Raw genomic sequence first — 16,100 nt, 5'->3', positions numbered from 1 at the left:
CCGGTTGGAGGGATTAAATTTTCACTTCACACTGCACTAAATATCTGGCATATCTGACCTTGTCTGCCCTCTTAACCAAAGTTTTGGAATTTGGTTGAATTAACCAAGTTCAAAATATATTGCCAGTCTACTGTACTTGGACTTGTCATGTGGACAAATCAACATTTTTAAGCAAGTTTAAAGCACCAGTCATCGTAAAATGAGCAGAATGAAAAACCAGAAGATTACCAGAGCTACCAAAAAACTTGAAGGTGTCAATAATCAAAACGCTTTTTTTCTTGTGTTGTTCTCATCTCTGGCTTGAGCTGTTTCTCTACAAGGTTTGGTGTAATAATGAAATATTACAGTGCTCACATTTGTGCACAGTGTGCTTTCAGTACAAGGATTTGACAGGCTTCAAGAAGCACGTACAAATGTGTACACAGTGTCTGAAGAGGTTATGTTACATTTGTCATTTGTTGGAAAGTATATTTGTCAGAAATAATGAAATTAACAACTTATTGCCGTGTTGCTAGCTTTTCCTGCTGTTTCCGATACCAGTGCACGAGAGCTATCAGCACCGGAATCTTGCAGGCAATGACATGATGGCAGTAGTAGGTGTACACTGCTTTGCCCGCTTCTTTTTTCTCGCTTTGTTCTTTTATTTTTGTTGATTTTGAGTGTGAACTGCTGTAGTGCCATGCTTTAAAAGTGGAAGGAGTGGAGACTGCTGCGTCTGGCATGTAGATGCATTGTTGACACTGGAGCACAGTGCATTGTATCAGCTGTAACCATTCATTACGATCATTCCTGTCGTGCTAGTTCGTGTTTTATTGCCATGAAAATTTTGTGCAGTTGAGCCAAATTTTCTGTAACTCAGCACTGGCTAACAGGTTATGGCCACAGCGAGTTTGTTATACCAAGGTCAAGCACCTCCATTACATGGAGCTTCAAATATACACACTTGAATGGTGTGACGTTGAGGATTGAAGAACTTGGTGATGTCGAGCAATCAGCTGTGTAGAGGTTCATTACATGGAGGTTTAACACCAGTGGCAGAACACGTGTTCATGTGTTCAGCCTCCACCCTGGCATTTGTTCAGTCATGAAAGGGAGGTGGTGCCACTCCTTTTCTTTTTATGCTACATCTCACTTGCAGGCATGGTTACAACAGCGGGAATGCGATCATGCACTAGACATTATCCAGGGTGTCTAGCAACCGTGAAAACCGGGAATTGTGAGGGAAATTTTATGCACTTGGAAAAATCAGTAAAATGTCAGGGAAACCATCAAAAATTTCGCCAAGTCAGGGAAAATCGCACGATACATTCTGCAGTGCATTTTTATTTTACGTTGGCGCACAGCAAGTATGTTATTCATGCAGCTTTTTTTTTTTTTGTCTCGCGTGGCAGCCGCGTTGCAAGGCAAGATGCAATATATTACAACAGAACCAATTACGCGCGTAAGGTGGGTACCGAATAAAATATGCAGAAGCACTGCGTGAGAGTAGTACTCAACAAAAAGCAGGAATAACTGCGCTGGAAGTGGGCAGTGTAAAAGCGATCGGTGAGCTGTGCTGCCATGCGTGCACATACAGCCAGCAGCCATATTGGATTGGATTGGCTCGGTTGTTTGCGGGGTGGAGGGGGGGCTCGCATGCACTGAGGCTGACATTGGTAAACTACTCACATTCTTATGGCCATGAACACTTTGTTGTAAATTATTTGTCTATGCTCATTGCCATCAGCAGCTACATCATTGAGCCTTTTTACTCATCAGGAAAATTGAACTGAAATGATCAGAAAAAAACCTGGAAAAGTCAGGGATATTTAAAATAGTGGTTTGCTAGACACCCTATTATCGTCATTGAGGTCATTTTTCACCACTGTGTCCCATTTAGGATCACCAACTCGCCGGAGGCAGATGTCTTTGTGGTGTGGGCCAAGTGCGAAGAGGATGGTGTCATCCGGGCCTTTGTGCTAGAAAAGGGCACACGAGGCCTGACTGCCCCTCGCATCGAGGGGAAGTTCTCACTTCGTGCCTCGGCCACCGGCATGATCCTCATGGACGACGTCATTGTGCCTGAAGATGCTCTGCTCCCATCATCACACGGCCTCAAGGTGAGGAATTGGTTGAGCCTTCTAACACAGGAACCGACGGTTCCTTGTGGCAGTATTCGTCGCGAGATCAACCTAGAGGTGGTGGCACTGTCGGTTCGATAGTGTGGATCAGCAGCCAGCGGCACTCACAGAAGCGCACTCGTTATAGGTCTGCTTCCAAGTCTACGGCTGGCTTGTTGGCGAAGAAGATGTGCCTTCTGCAATGCATTAGCGATTTACTGTTTAGAGTGTTCCAATACAGTCGAACCCGGATACATCGAACTCGAAGGGGATCGCGAAATAGTTTGATATATCGATACTTCGATATACAGAAATCGGCTTGGGACGGCACTTACGATGCGAAAAAACGATACCGTATTTGTCGCATAATCAACTCACTCGCATAATGAACCCACCCTCCACTTTTGCACTCGAGAATTTTGAAAAAAAATAAAAAATAAGCGTTAAGGCTAGCTCGCTCACATCAAGCGATTAAGCGATCTCAGCGACAGAGCAAAAAATTTCCCTCCCTCTGCCGTTTGAGCCACCGCGGCAGCTCAAAACAAGGTTTCTGTGTCGCCGCGGCAGAAATCGCCAGCGTTATCCCTTGCATGTCGCACTCGGTTTCGGTCGTCTCATCCACAGCTCATTTCTTGGCAGCGTGCCAAGAAGCTGCACAGCGTCGCGGCGTGTTTATCTTTTTATAGCTCCTGCGGCAGTGGGGAGCCAACTTGGCAGACTGCCCTTAATGGCTTGATTGCACAAGCCTGGTTCGATTTATCACGCCGCGCTTAGGGCGGGCGTAGTCCACTGCCACAAAATCATTGGAAAAGCGTGATACAGTAGCTGCAAATGCTGTGTGAAGCGAAAAATGCTAAAAGCCGGTGTCATGATCGCAGCTGACCGCGTGCTTTCGTTGATTCATACATGCAAGAATAAACGACTCCCGCAAAAAAAAAAATAAAAACTAAAAAAAAATAAATAAAGCCGCTTCGCAACGCCATATCTTAAGCTACGCCGCGCTTACAGCACAACGATAAAAATAAACGACTCTCGCAAGAAAAAAAAAAAAAAGATAGCCACGTCAGCCGCGCGCAGAGGGTTCTCAACACACACTGGAGAAAGCGTCCAAAGTTCTGTTTGAGAACGGGCCGAGCTGGCTTGGCGCATGCGCAGCGCGTGCTGTTGTGAACGAAGGCTGGGAAAGAGGGAGAGAGGTAGCTCGGCAAAAGAATGGGCACACCCTTGCACTTCGCTCTATCGCTTTTTTCCCCTCTCGTTCCCACCGGTTCTCTCTGGTTCATTCACGCACATGGCTTGCAAACGTCACGTGCTGGCGCTCGGGAAACGATAACCGCAGATCATGCTGCAGATGCTAGCGCCTTTGGGGAATGGGCGCGGCGCTGCCCTAGACCAGCCGTCGCCAAACTGTCCCCTCTCATTTCTTCCGCGCGTGGCTTGAAAATGTCACGCGGCAAACGGCCGAGGGTGATGCGATCGTCTTTGGGGAAGGCACGCTTTCGAGTGCGTGGTGCGGAGTTCGATATATCGAACGACCGGTGAAATTGAGTTCGATATATGATGCAGTTTTCCTATACTTTTACATGTGATATTCAAGGGGATATTCCGTGAGTTCGATATAACCAAAATTCGATATATCCGGGTTCGAGTGTATTGCAGAAAAAAGCAGGATTTGGGCATTGCTGCAGAAAGAAGTGCAGATTTCAGGAAAATAAGACACTCAATCACCCGTCTTTTATATTTCCTGGTGTCGTCTTTACATTTTTTGCGTTGTATCACGCTCTTGGGCCTAATATTTTTGTTGTGTACCACTTGCCTAATGACAGCTTTGTTTTTCCTACCACCTTTTCAACAGTGTGCACATATTTTAAACTAGTATCAGACAGGCAAATTTAGTGTCAAGCCCACGCAGATGCAATGTTCGTGCTCTGACCTCTGGTACTTTATTATATCTTACTTGACTCGAGGATGTAGCTGGTTAAATGTAGCACTGACAGCATACAGACCGGCGGGTTGCCGTAACTGAGTGCATATCAACTCTGGCTAGACAACCAGGCACAAGTATTCTCGAAAACTTATGGCCGATTTGCATAGTTCATCAAATGCGAAGTAGGTGCGTAGCATTGGTTAACCATTTTACTTCAGCATATCAAGCACGGCGAACCTGTGCCGCAGTGCCAGACGGCCCGGCTTCATCCATTGTGACGCGAAGCAAATGCGCGGCACACCCGCGTCCTCAGGTTTCCTTACACCATCTTCAAAAATGAACGAGAACAGGCGCAATGTATCTCTTTACAATGCACTGCTCTGCGGCCGAAAGGTCTGGGGGTGGGATCATAAGGGGAGAGAAAGTGAGAGGGAAACGCGCTTGAAGGCTAGCACCAGTTAAGGCGTGGAGGTGAGCACAAGCTGCTGCTGCACAATGTGACGAGCGGCTCGGAGCTGAGGTCCAGGTAGCACCACGCGTACATGTCTGCTGTCCGTGAAGGCTGAGAAGTGACTGATGCAAGGGCAGAGATGTCGAAGTTGAGGACGCGCGAGCAACACACAACTGCTCACTCCGGAGTAACACACTTGTGCAGTGCTGCCCAGTGACAGCCGCCACTTCCGCAACAGACACGCCCCTCTCTCACTGTCTTACTCTCTCACTGTGTGCATCTATGCGGCCGCTTCGTCCCCTCAGTGTTAAGTTGCGTGATGCGGGTGGCGCCACTTTCGCTTTCTCCTCTTCAAGTTCACGGAGAGACGGATGGACAGAGAGAGAGAGAGCGGCTTCAGACAGACATCGGCGAAATCCGTGATTGTGGCTAGTAGTGCTGTGCACTAAAATGCATTTATGCTGACATTGTACAGAAAATCTTGCCGCACATGTACAGCGCTGAGTGGATTGATTTTGCCGAGCTTACAATGAGGCGAATGTATCTTACGGCCAATGTCAGAGAATCTGATATTGTAATACTGCGTCAATGACTAAGTGATTTCCTGAAACCGAGGATTATAAAGGATTTCTGATGTTTAGATTTGGTAAATTAGTGTTATAATGACTTTTTTTCTACAATGCCAATAAATTTTGTTGCATGAGAGAAGTTTTACAACTTGACAAAATTTAGGACTATACCAGTGATTAATTTTCAATAACATAGTGCAAGCTACGAATCAGTTGCTGCGAAGACATTGCAAAAAACTGCGCATAGGCGCCGTGATGTTCTGGCAAGGAATTTTAAGAGGCTGAGGATTTCCTTGTCACTATAATTATTAAGCGGTGACTCAATCTTATGGGAGGCAAAATATTAGAATTACTTGCAAAAGAGGTGCCGGATATAAAATGTCCCAAAAGAAATTGAGCTCATCTGATCATGCGACCATAAAGATGTGTTTATTCCAGAATTAGACGCAGATAGTTAAGCCTGTATGAACGTAGTTTACTCCCCTTGTCAGAAACATCGACTTTGCTCGGTAGACAGCAGTAACATGTAGACGCAAAGGGATTTTAATGGGCTACCAGTAAGGTACAGCCTTTGTCAAAAGTGTAGAGCCCGGGGGTCTACTTCTGAGCCGTGTAGTAGAGCTGATTTAGCATTAGTGGAGGTCCTTTTCATAGGAGAGGGTAGGGCAGAAAATCTTCTTACTCTCAACAGATTTGGAACATTGTGAATACATTACAAGCCACACGAAGTGGCTCAAAAGCAGACCCCCTGGGCTCTACACTTTTGACAAAGACTGTACATTGAGCTAGGTGTATTATGTAATTAGTTAAACAATTAGGTGCTGTAGCGCTGGGCTTCGGTGTCGTCGACCACCTGGGGTTGTTTAACGTGCAGTCAAATCCCATAGTACAGGAGCGCCTTGTGAAACGCCCACAATTGAACCTCCTGTTTTTGAACTTAGCAGTTGAGCACCCCATCACCGGGTCACCACATCGTAGGTTTAACAACAACAACAACAGCAAAAAAAAAAAAAAAAAAGAAAAAAAAAAGTAGAAGGAGGAGGTACTCAAACAACTCGATCGTGCATACAGAAGGCACAGAGTGGCCTGTTCGAACTGTATTCTGGTATGCAGCAGTCTGCAGTCGCATGCTTCAGTAGCTGTGATATTTCAAACAGAAATGGGAATATATGATTTCTGAGCATTTATTGACGGCAGTGACCTGTTTTGCTTTGATACGGCGCCTAATGACAGCATCATTTTGTTTGAGGCGTTGCGCGTAAAAGAATCTCAAGCGCCAAAGACCGACTGATGATGACATACTCGATATGAAGTATTTTTTTTTAATAGGGCATGGGATGATAACCTGTTCACATTTCTTTTGCAAGTGGCAGATAGGTAAGAAAAAGCAGGAACAAACAAAAAGCACACTTGTACAAGCTGCACGCACGCGCGTAAATCACTGCTTGCTGGCACACGACGCAAACACGCATCCACACTGAACAGGGTAATATGTACTTTTCAGTTTTGCCACCCCTTATGTAACACCCTTTTAGAGGCCATTAAGGTAATAAAATGAAATGAAATTAAATGTGTGATGCCTCTAGCTCAGAGCTACATCACATTACATTGCATCTTTGAGATTATCCCTACTTCTGTTGCATTTGAGTTGAATTTAGAAGCTCTGCACGAATCCTGTAATTTACGAAAAATATTTAAAAATTGCTTCTGGTGACCACTTGCAGCTTATTAAGGTTGCACGTTCTCAGCTGCCTCTGCACTTTGATGTCAGCTGGGCTGCCTAGATGTGGCCAAGTGACGGAATGGGGTGCCAGTGCAGCCTCTTTTCTTTATTTTTTCTTGCTGCTTAAGAATATTTGCTTTGCACAGACTACTGATGGAACACTAATTGTTTGTTTGCATTTTCTAGTTTTATGAATAGCTTTCCATAATCCGTGTGCCGTTACATGAGTTGAGTTCAATTTTCCAGCCATGCACAACCTTCATCTGGAAACACTGGTCCCCAGATGCTTTATCTAAACGAGAGTAAAAAACTGGGCAAGTTGGTAAGTATTCATCTTGTTGGGGCACCACAGGGACGAGGACAGGTACGGATAAAGACAGCACTTGGTCTGTTTTTCTCCGTATCTGTCCTCGTCCCTGTGGTGCCACAACAAGATGAATGTTTTATCTTTTCTCCCCACGTGCCTTCGCCCTCGCCCGCTCGCTTTCTCTCTCTGTCTCAAACCTCCCTCTCCGAACTTCATCTTACGCGAGAAGCTTTCGTTTTCTAACCACGCTGCACAACTGCGGCAGCACCACATTTTTACGGGTTGTAGAATGCGCAGGTAAAATTTATTTTATTTCCCTTGTGTTTCTACGACCCGTCATCTATCTGAGGGGTGGCTGCACCCCAAACATGTGCCACGGAATCAGAATAATCCCGATAACTGCCTCCTGCCATGTTCGCTTTCCTAATTTTTTTTTTTTTTTTTTTTCATTCAAATAAATGTTGATAGTTGTGCACCAGTGGATCTAGAAACAAGAGTAGAAAACTGGGCAAGTTGGTAAGTATTCATCTTGTTGTGGCACCACAGGGACGAAGACAGATACGGAGAATAATGAGCAGATAATGGATAGAAGATGGACAGATAATGAGCACTTGGTCTGTCTTTCTCCGTATCTGTCCTCGTCCCTGTGGTGCCACAACAAGATGGATCTAGAAACACTTTTTTGTGCATGCACCAAATATTTATTTATTTAGAAAATACTGCAGACCGTCACAGTAGGCCCAAGTAGTAGGGGCAAAAACGTTCTCAGTACATCAAAAACAGGATTAGTGCAATGTGAAAATGCAAAATGAGTAGCACTGTAAGGCATCAACGATTGAGCATATTGATTCGTTGTTTGGCACGTAAGGTTAGGCAATATCATGCTGCCTTTGGGAGTGATTGGCAAGGGCTGTTCCTCCCCTCCCCCAAAGTTCCATAATGACACTAACAGGTGCACCTGTTAGTGGTTCACCACATGTTGGTTTAAATGTGTGTTGCAGGCAGCGTTCCAGTGCCTGACCAGTGCTCGCTACGGCATCTCATGGGGTGCACTAGGTGCTGCTGAATTCTGCCTGGAGACTGCGCGCCAGTACACCCTCGATCGGTAAGTGCCACTGTGTTTTTTAGTGCAGTACCCCCTTCGTGGAAAAGATGAACGTTAACCAACTAGCCCAGCTTAGAGCTCTCCTACAGTAAACTATCATTAACGGTCTTCAAGGGACTAGAAAAAATTTTAAAATAGCCAAAAGCTTGAATTATAGGATGGCCCGAAAAAAAAAAAAAACTGTTTCCATCACAGTTTCTTTACCTGCCGAGCACCTGCATTTGAGATGAACCGAAAGTGAGAATGATGCTTTTTTTTCCCGGTTTCGTCAAATCGTTTGCTTTGCGCTCGCTGTTGGGAAGGCCTCCACTACTCTACTCGCAATGCAATGGGGTAGTAGCGGTCCCTCTTCACAAAATGGTCTTGTTGCATTATGAAGATGCTGCAACGCACAGTCGACGTAGTTGAACATTGTGGTGAAACTGCAGTGAATTCAACAATTTCTAGCGTATTTGGTAATTTCAGAATATTTGCAAAATTTTAAATATATCAATTTGTTGAAATTGAATACATATTCAATCCATATATGAAATTTCGAATATTCGCCCACCCCTGGTAAGCCTGACACGGCAATAACATTGTTTCTTTATGTGTTTGAGTGAGCCACCTGTTCATGTTGGCAGGGAACCTGTCCATGCGTAAGCTTCATGTGCAAGTCAGTGAGCGTCGGGCACATGATAACCACTTGTGATGCATAACAGGCCATGTTGAGCATAAGCCTCACAATCATAGTCCCAGGTCGAACAGTGATTTGTCTCAAAATGTTTCCAGTTTGTGTACAGTTGAAATAGTTTCAGGCTTTAAAAGGAACTGTGGCAGAGTTCAGCCTTAGAAATATTGGAACATGAAAGCATTTTCAATTGACCAGTACAGTCGACTTTACATTGGGATAAACTTGGCTAAGGTGAATTCTCAAATAATGAACAATGGAATGTCAACAATGTGAGGCCACTTAATCGGTTTCCTTAAAATGCGGTTAGAAAAAAAAAAAAAGTCTGCTTAAATGAACTGTTTGCTGTGGTCAGTGCCAACAAACTGTGACTACCCTGCATAATAGCACTCACATGGTGTTTGCGCAGGGCACCATTGCACCTGCGCTGGTGCAGATGTGAAATGGTCCGACCTTGTCATCAGGCACGAGTCACGTGCCACGCATTGTAGAGGCTAAAAGCTGCTTATGTACAAAGTGCACCCACTGGTTTGTCTGAGACTTGAAAACTGCGTGGCTGCATCTTCAGCCGTTGCAGCACATGTTATTGCGGTGCAGAGTTGGCCAGGTATCAGTACCACACACATTGCCTGCACGTGCGCATGGCATGCTTGCTCGTGAAGTGGGTAACAGCAGTGCTGTTGAAGGCAGAGATATGAGAGACTCACGGCTACCTAGAAGGGCACCTCCAAAATGCTCAGCGAAAGATACTCGAACAAAACAAGTTTTTGGACAAGTTGGTGACTTTCTTGATTATAACGGCAGCGAAGGAACATGAACAGAAGAGAAGAAAACACGCAACGCAGTGTTCATCCATGTGTTGCCTGTTTTCTTCTGTTGTGTTTGTGTTCCTTCACTGTTGTTATGAATCGGAAAGATGGGGAGCAAAAATAGAAAGCAAAAATTTCTACTAATAGCAGCCATAGTGCAATGAAGGGAGAAAAAATTGACACGGTGAAAAAACAGAAATAAACCAGTGCTTTCTTCAAGTAGGGTGCGTTAATTTATTGCATGCTCTCAGCCTCATTTCAGGCATAGGGTAGTATAAATGCTCCGTATGCATTTATTCATTGTCTTCATGTAACATTTGTGGGATGATCTTTTAACATTTACTAATGTGTGTTTTAAATACATGAGAGAGATAAGTTTGCGGCTTTTGTGCAGGTGAGTTGTGCAGCAGGCGGTTAACATGTACATGACTGATTATGCGATTAATTGAGCAGAATTAAGTAATCAATTGTTTCATTCTTAAGGGGAGGTATTAAATTGCAAAGTTTTAGGCTGACAGCACCAGAAATGAGTCCCCTTTTCAAATATTTCTAATTGGTGACTTGTACTGATGCGTGAATTTTGAAAATTTCTAATACGAATCGAATACGAATATGGGGGAAAATGCATTCGAACATCTGAAAACAAAATGGAAAATTAAAAAGTAGCAACACATAGTAAAACAGCGCGAAACCACACAGAAAGGTGAGACTAACACAGGCGCTGACTGACACCTTCGTAGATATACAGTCGGCATCAAAAACAAGAAAGAGCCACATTGCAAACAGAGATCAAGCAGGAGGTCCCTATGGGAAAAGCAGCTCCTTATATAAAAGGGCTATAGAAGGAGTGCTTACACAGCGATTTTGCAGGCTCGCAATATTCTGGGCCTCGATAATTTCTCGCATAGTTTTTCCCCCACACCTGCACAGGACACTTGTGTTACTCAAGCCGGGCGTGCACTTACAATCCCGGCAGTGAATGCCAAGATGGTCTGATATCCGCTCTGTCACATTGTAATTATGTTCTAGTAATCTTTTATTGAGGCATCTACCAGTTTGGCCTACATAAGCACGGCCACAAGACAACGGAATCGAGTAAACTACGCCCTTAGTACAAGTTACGAACCGATTGCAATGTTTTATGTTGCAACCAATCCTTGTTCGGCCCAATTCATTCACACGCTTGCGCAGGCTGGTCAAGCGATCCGGAGCAGAAAAAATAACATCAATACCAGCTCTTCTTCTTATTTTTCTTACATTGTGAGAAACTCTATGTGCGTAAGGGATGACAGCGATCTTCCTAGACAAAGCAAACATTGTTTTGTCTTGTTTGTTTCAGAATCAATATGGTATTTGCATATAACATTAAGCTAGCATTTCACACAGGTGTATACCCTATTAAAAAATTCAATATAAGTTTTATGCAGGATTTCGTATACTGGCGTTTTCTACAAGAAGGACCTGCATGAAAACCAGTGGAGCTGTCATATTGCTGCCGAATACAGTAAACTATACTTGACTCGGCCTTCAACAGATAAGAAGAAAATTCCGACTTGACCAAAAGCTTGAATTATTGAATGGGCCTTAACAAACTGTCAAAAACCATTTACATCACAGTAATTGTACTTGATGAACACCTGCACGATGGCTGTCTGCATCCGAGATGGAATCGAAGTGAGAACAACATTTTTCTCCTGGTTTGGTCAAGTGCTTTGCTTTGTGCACACTGTCAGGAAGGCCCTCTTCAGAAAAAAGCCACGGCACATTTTGAAAATGCTTTTCTGCATAGCGGTCAAGTATTGCGGTGTATTCGATAGTTTTCGAATATCAGATTTTCGAACATCTATACAAATTGAACATATTTGATTGTATTCAAAATTTTGAATATTTGCACATCCCTAAAATATGGTCTAAAAATATAAAATATTGAATTTCAGCAGTATAGATGTGAAAGCCCACTGAGTTGACTTTCTAGTGTTGTATATTGTCATGCACTCGGTTACTTGGGACGCAAAGCTTTTATGTCAGCACAGATGGAACAGCAGGACATGCAAGTGCGAGCTTTGTTGTCCTTTCATCTTCAGTCATGCGCCACCTAGTAATGCTAGGTGGCAATATTTATGGAACGGCTTTGCTCCCGTTTTTAATACATAAAGCACACTGTTTGTGCATTTTGTACGTAATAAGATGCGACATGATTTGGCCTGCAGTACTGTGCACAGCAATGCAATTTTATAAATACTACTATGCAATGTGAAAAAGTCTGCTCAGCAAGCTCTGAAATGTGCATTTTCGGCATTTGAAATTTTGAACTCCACTTCTGATTAAGAAAATCTTAAAGCTAAGCTGATAGCCTCCAACTTTAATTTTAAATTAAAATACCGGTTACCTAATTTTGTAAATGAAATGTGTAATCACATTCTATCATGAACACAATGTCTATCTCATTGTACAGTCCAGCGGAGATTGCTTTGATGTAACTCTCGCAAATTGTGAACTAAAATCTGTAACCATTAAGAAAAATCACCTGGTAGATGAACACCATGTAAGGAAGAAGATGATACAGCGCCGACACTAACGACGATGAAGACGCCGATCAGCTGGCGTGCGCACTGAGAGCTCGGACTGTCTTGTTCGGACGAGATTGTGCTTCGCTCTAGGATCGTCTTGTCTCACCGGTCGCCGTCTTCAACTTAACCTGAAGAAGTGTCGTTTTGGCACCCGCAAGCTGACAATACTGGGTCATGTTGTGTCCAAAGTTGGTGTCCTGCCCGATCCGGACAAACTATGTGCGGTCACTGAATTCCCGAAACCAGCTTCTGTTAAAGAGCTGCGCATCTTCGTCAGCCTATGCTCATATTTTCGCCGTTTTGTCCGCAATCTCGCTGCCATCATTGCACTGCTTACAAAATTGCTAAATGGTCCCGCCGACTTGTCTACATGGACCCCACTCTGCGATGATGCTTTCACTACGCTACGACGTCTACTAACTTCGCCGCCCATTCTCCGCCATTACGACCCATCCGCTCCTACAGAGGTGCACACTGATGCCAGCGGCATCGGTCTCAGTGCTGTCCTCACTCAACGCAAACCCTTCTTTTCTGAATATGTAGTTGCTTACGCTAGCCGAGCGCTAACAAAAGCTGAATCTATCTACACCGTCACGGAAAAGGAGTGTCTTGCAATCGTGTGGACCTTAACAAAGTTTCGCCCCTACTTATATGGCCGCCGCTTCAACGTTATCACCGACCACCTGGTTATCACCGACCACCGAAGCCAACCATCTGCTGGTTGGCTTCCCTGAAAGACCCTTCAGGACGCCTTGGCCGCTGGGCTCTTCACCTTCAAGATGTTGACTTTGACGTGATATACCGATCGGGACGCAAACACTCTCGCCGCTGCCTTCTCCTGCACCCTCGGACTCGATATCTGAACCCTCCGTTGCTGCCCTTACTTCCGACGATCTTCCTTTTGAACAATGCCGGGATCCCTGGATATCTTCACTCCTAGACGTCCTCACCTCGTCCTCAATATCTTCATTCCTGCGAGCCCTTCATCGCCAAGCTTCCCATTTTATGATCCGGGGTGGTCTGCTGTATCGCAAAAGCTATCGCCCGGATGGTCGCAAATGGCTCTTGGTCATTCCTCGCCATCTTCGCACAGAAATTTGTGCCCATCACCATGCCGACCCGCAAAGCGCACATGTTGGCTTGTTGAAGACATAGGAGCGTCTCCGCCAGCGGTACTACTGGCGGGGGATGTACAACTTTGTCCGCCGCTATATTCGCTCCTGTACTGCTTGTCAGCAGCGGAAGTCTACTCCGCACCCCTCTGCCGGCCTATTACAGCCATTACCTTGTCCAGCGCGACCATTCGATCGTGTCGGAATCGACCTATATGGCTTTCTTCCATCTTCGACATCAGGCAACCGCTGGATAATAGTCGCCGTGGATCACCTCACTCGCTATGCGGAGACTGCAGCCTTGCCTACGGCTAGTGCTCGTGACGTCGCCTCCTTTATCATACGTCACTTCTTTCTACGTCACGGGGCTCCCCGTGAACTTCTCAGTGACCGCGGTCGTGTCTTCCTATCACAAGTGGTCCACGAGCTGTTGGAAGCTTGCAAAATAATACATCGAACCACCACAGCTTACCATCCTCAAACCAGATGCTCATATATATCTTTTTTTTGGGGTAACATCTATTGTGGCAAACTTTTGCTAATCTAACTTCTCTTCAAATGAACCAATTTCTCGTTCCTTCAAGTTTGACCTAAAGGGAATCTACTGATTTCATATGCCCTTTGTCAAAACAGTGCATCAAATAGGTCGCAGCAGCTGACAAGCACATGCAGTTTTTGTTTTTCGAGCTGTAGAATCTCAAGTATAGATATTTTTTTTTTATTTCTGTCCCAAGAATCTGTTGTGTCAAAATAGAAGCCTGGGCGAGTTGGTATGTATACATTCTAAAACAGCGCAAAAGAACAGGGACGAGAGAACGTGTTGTACGTTTTGTTCTCTCGTCCCTGTTCTTTTGCGCTGTTTTAGAATCTGTGGTGCGTCTCATTTAGTGGTCGATATGTCGAACTAATTGAATACACACTGGTTACAAGGCTGCTCTTTGCTTTGAGCTGAGCCACTACCTGTGTTATTGCAGGCAGCAGTTTGGCCGGCCCTTGGCTAGTAACCAGCTAATGCAGAAGAAGATGGCCGACATGGTGACTGAGATCTCATTGGGCCTCCAAGCCTGCCTCCGGGTGGGCCGCCTATTCGACCAGGGAAGGTGGGTAACACACATACCCACCCACTGCTCTCACTATAGTGACGTCAATTTCAAGCTCAACAGTTTCTAGATCGGTAGATGTGGCAGCCACCCTTCTGTTATGTGGTGGTGGTGGTGGTAAAAATTTCATCTAAAATTCTTCCATTTTTGTCTGTTCATTTATATGTTTTATTTCAGGACACGTCCATATCGTATGCACCAGATCTGCCTTATCCTGACATCATCATCATCATCAGCCTGACTATACCCACTGCAGGGCAAAGGCCTTTCCCATATTTCTCCACTTAACCCGGTTCTGTGCTAGATGCATCCACTTGACCCCTGCGAACTTCTTAACCTCATCCGCCCACCTAACTTTCTGCCGCCCCCTGCTACGCTTTCCTTCTCTTGGAATCCAGTTTGTTACCCTAAGCGACCATCGGTTATCCTCTCTTCGCAGTACATGTCCTGTCCATGTCCATTTCTTCTTAATTTCCACTAGGATGTCGGTAACTTCAGTTATTTCTCTGACCCACTCTGCATGCTTCCTATCTCTTAATGTTACCCCTACCATTTCTCGTTCCATAGCCCTCTGCGTTGTCCTCTAAGTAGAACCCTCTTGGTTAGCCTCCATGTTTCAGCCCCATAGGTGAGTACAGGTAAGATGCAACTGTTGTATACTTTCCTCTTGAGCGATACTGGTAAGCTGCTAGTCATAATCTGCGAGTGCTTGCCAAATGCACTCCATCCCAATCTCATTCTTGTCATTTCCTTTTCATGCTCCGGATCTGCGGTTACTACCTGTCCTAAGTAGACATATTCGCCTACTACTTCCAGTACTTCGCTACCTAATGTAAACTGCTGTTCCTTCCTGAGGCTGTTGAACATTACCTTAGTCTTCTGCATATTGATTTTAAAGCCTACCTTTCTACTTTTCCTGTCTAGGTCATCAATCATTATTTGCAGTTCATCCCCCGAGTGGCTTAGCAGATTACTGATGTATTCTCCATCTACCCTTATTCCTAACTGCTCCCATTCCAAGTCTCTGAATACTTCTTCTAAGCAAGCTGTGAATATTACTGGGGAGATCGTGTCTCCTTGCCTAACACCTTTCTTTATGGAAATTTTGTTACTTTTTTTATGCAGAACTATGGTTGCTGTGCAGCCACTATATATATCTTCTAGCACTTTCACGTATGGCTCGTCTATCGTCTGATTTCGCAATGCCTGCATCACCGCCGAGGTTTCAACTGCGTCAAATGCTTTTTCGTAATCATTCAGAGCATTTTTCTATCACCTGATTGACAGTATGGATATAATCGATAGTAGAGTACCGTTTCCGAAAACCTGCTTGATCCTTTGCTTGATTGCAGTCTAAGGTTGTCCTGATTCTATTAGCGATTGCCTTAGTAAATACCTTATACGTAACAGACAGTAAGCTGATTGGTCTGCAATTTTCGAGGTCCTTAGAGTCCCCTTTCTTATGAATGAGGATAATCTTTGCATTCTTCCACGGTTCCGGTACCGTCGATGACACCAGGCACTGTGTATACAGGGTGGCCAGTTTTTCTAGCACCATATCCCCCCCCCCCCTGTCCTTCAGCAAATCTGTGGTTATCTAATCCTCTCCAGCTGATTTCCCCCTTTTTATAGTTTCTAATGCTTTCTTGACCTTGACG

At 44.7% G+C, this 16,100-nt stretch overlaps 1 protein-coding gene across 1 annotated transcript in view; it reads left to right on the top strand.

Annotated features, from left to right (window-relative positions):
* The window catches only part of LOC146194354 (glutaryl-CoA dehydrogenase, mitochondrial), a 44,902-nt gene that overhangs the window by 14,892 nt on the left and 13,910 nt on the right, over positions 1–16,100 (top strand). Inside the window, exons 5-7 of the mRNA XM_084597367.1 lie at positions 1,880–2,099; positions 8,078–8,181; positions 14,317–14,442. Of these exons, the coding sequence (XP_084453493.1) occupies positions 1,880–2,099; positions 8,078–8,181; positions 14,317–14,442 (450 nt within the window). The remainder of the gene's footprint in view (positions 1–1,879; positions 2,100–8,077; positions 8,182–14,316; positions 14,443–16,100) is intronic.

Source organism: Amblyomma maculatum, chromosome 3, assembly GCF_055883805.1.
Source record: "Amblyomma maculatum isolate TAMU_Amacu chromosome 3, ASM5588380v1, whole genome shotgun sequence".
NCBI classification, from domain to species: Eukaryota; Metazoa; Arthropoda; class Arachnida; order Ixodida; family Ixodidae; genus Amblyomma; species Amblyomma maculatum.
This window is presented reverse-complemented; position numbering and strand designations above follow the sequence as displayed.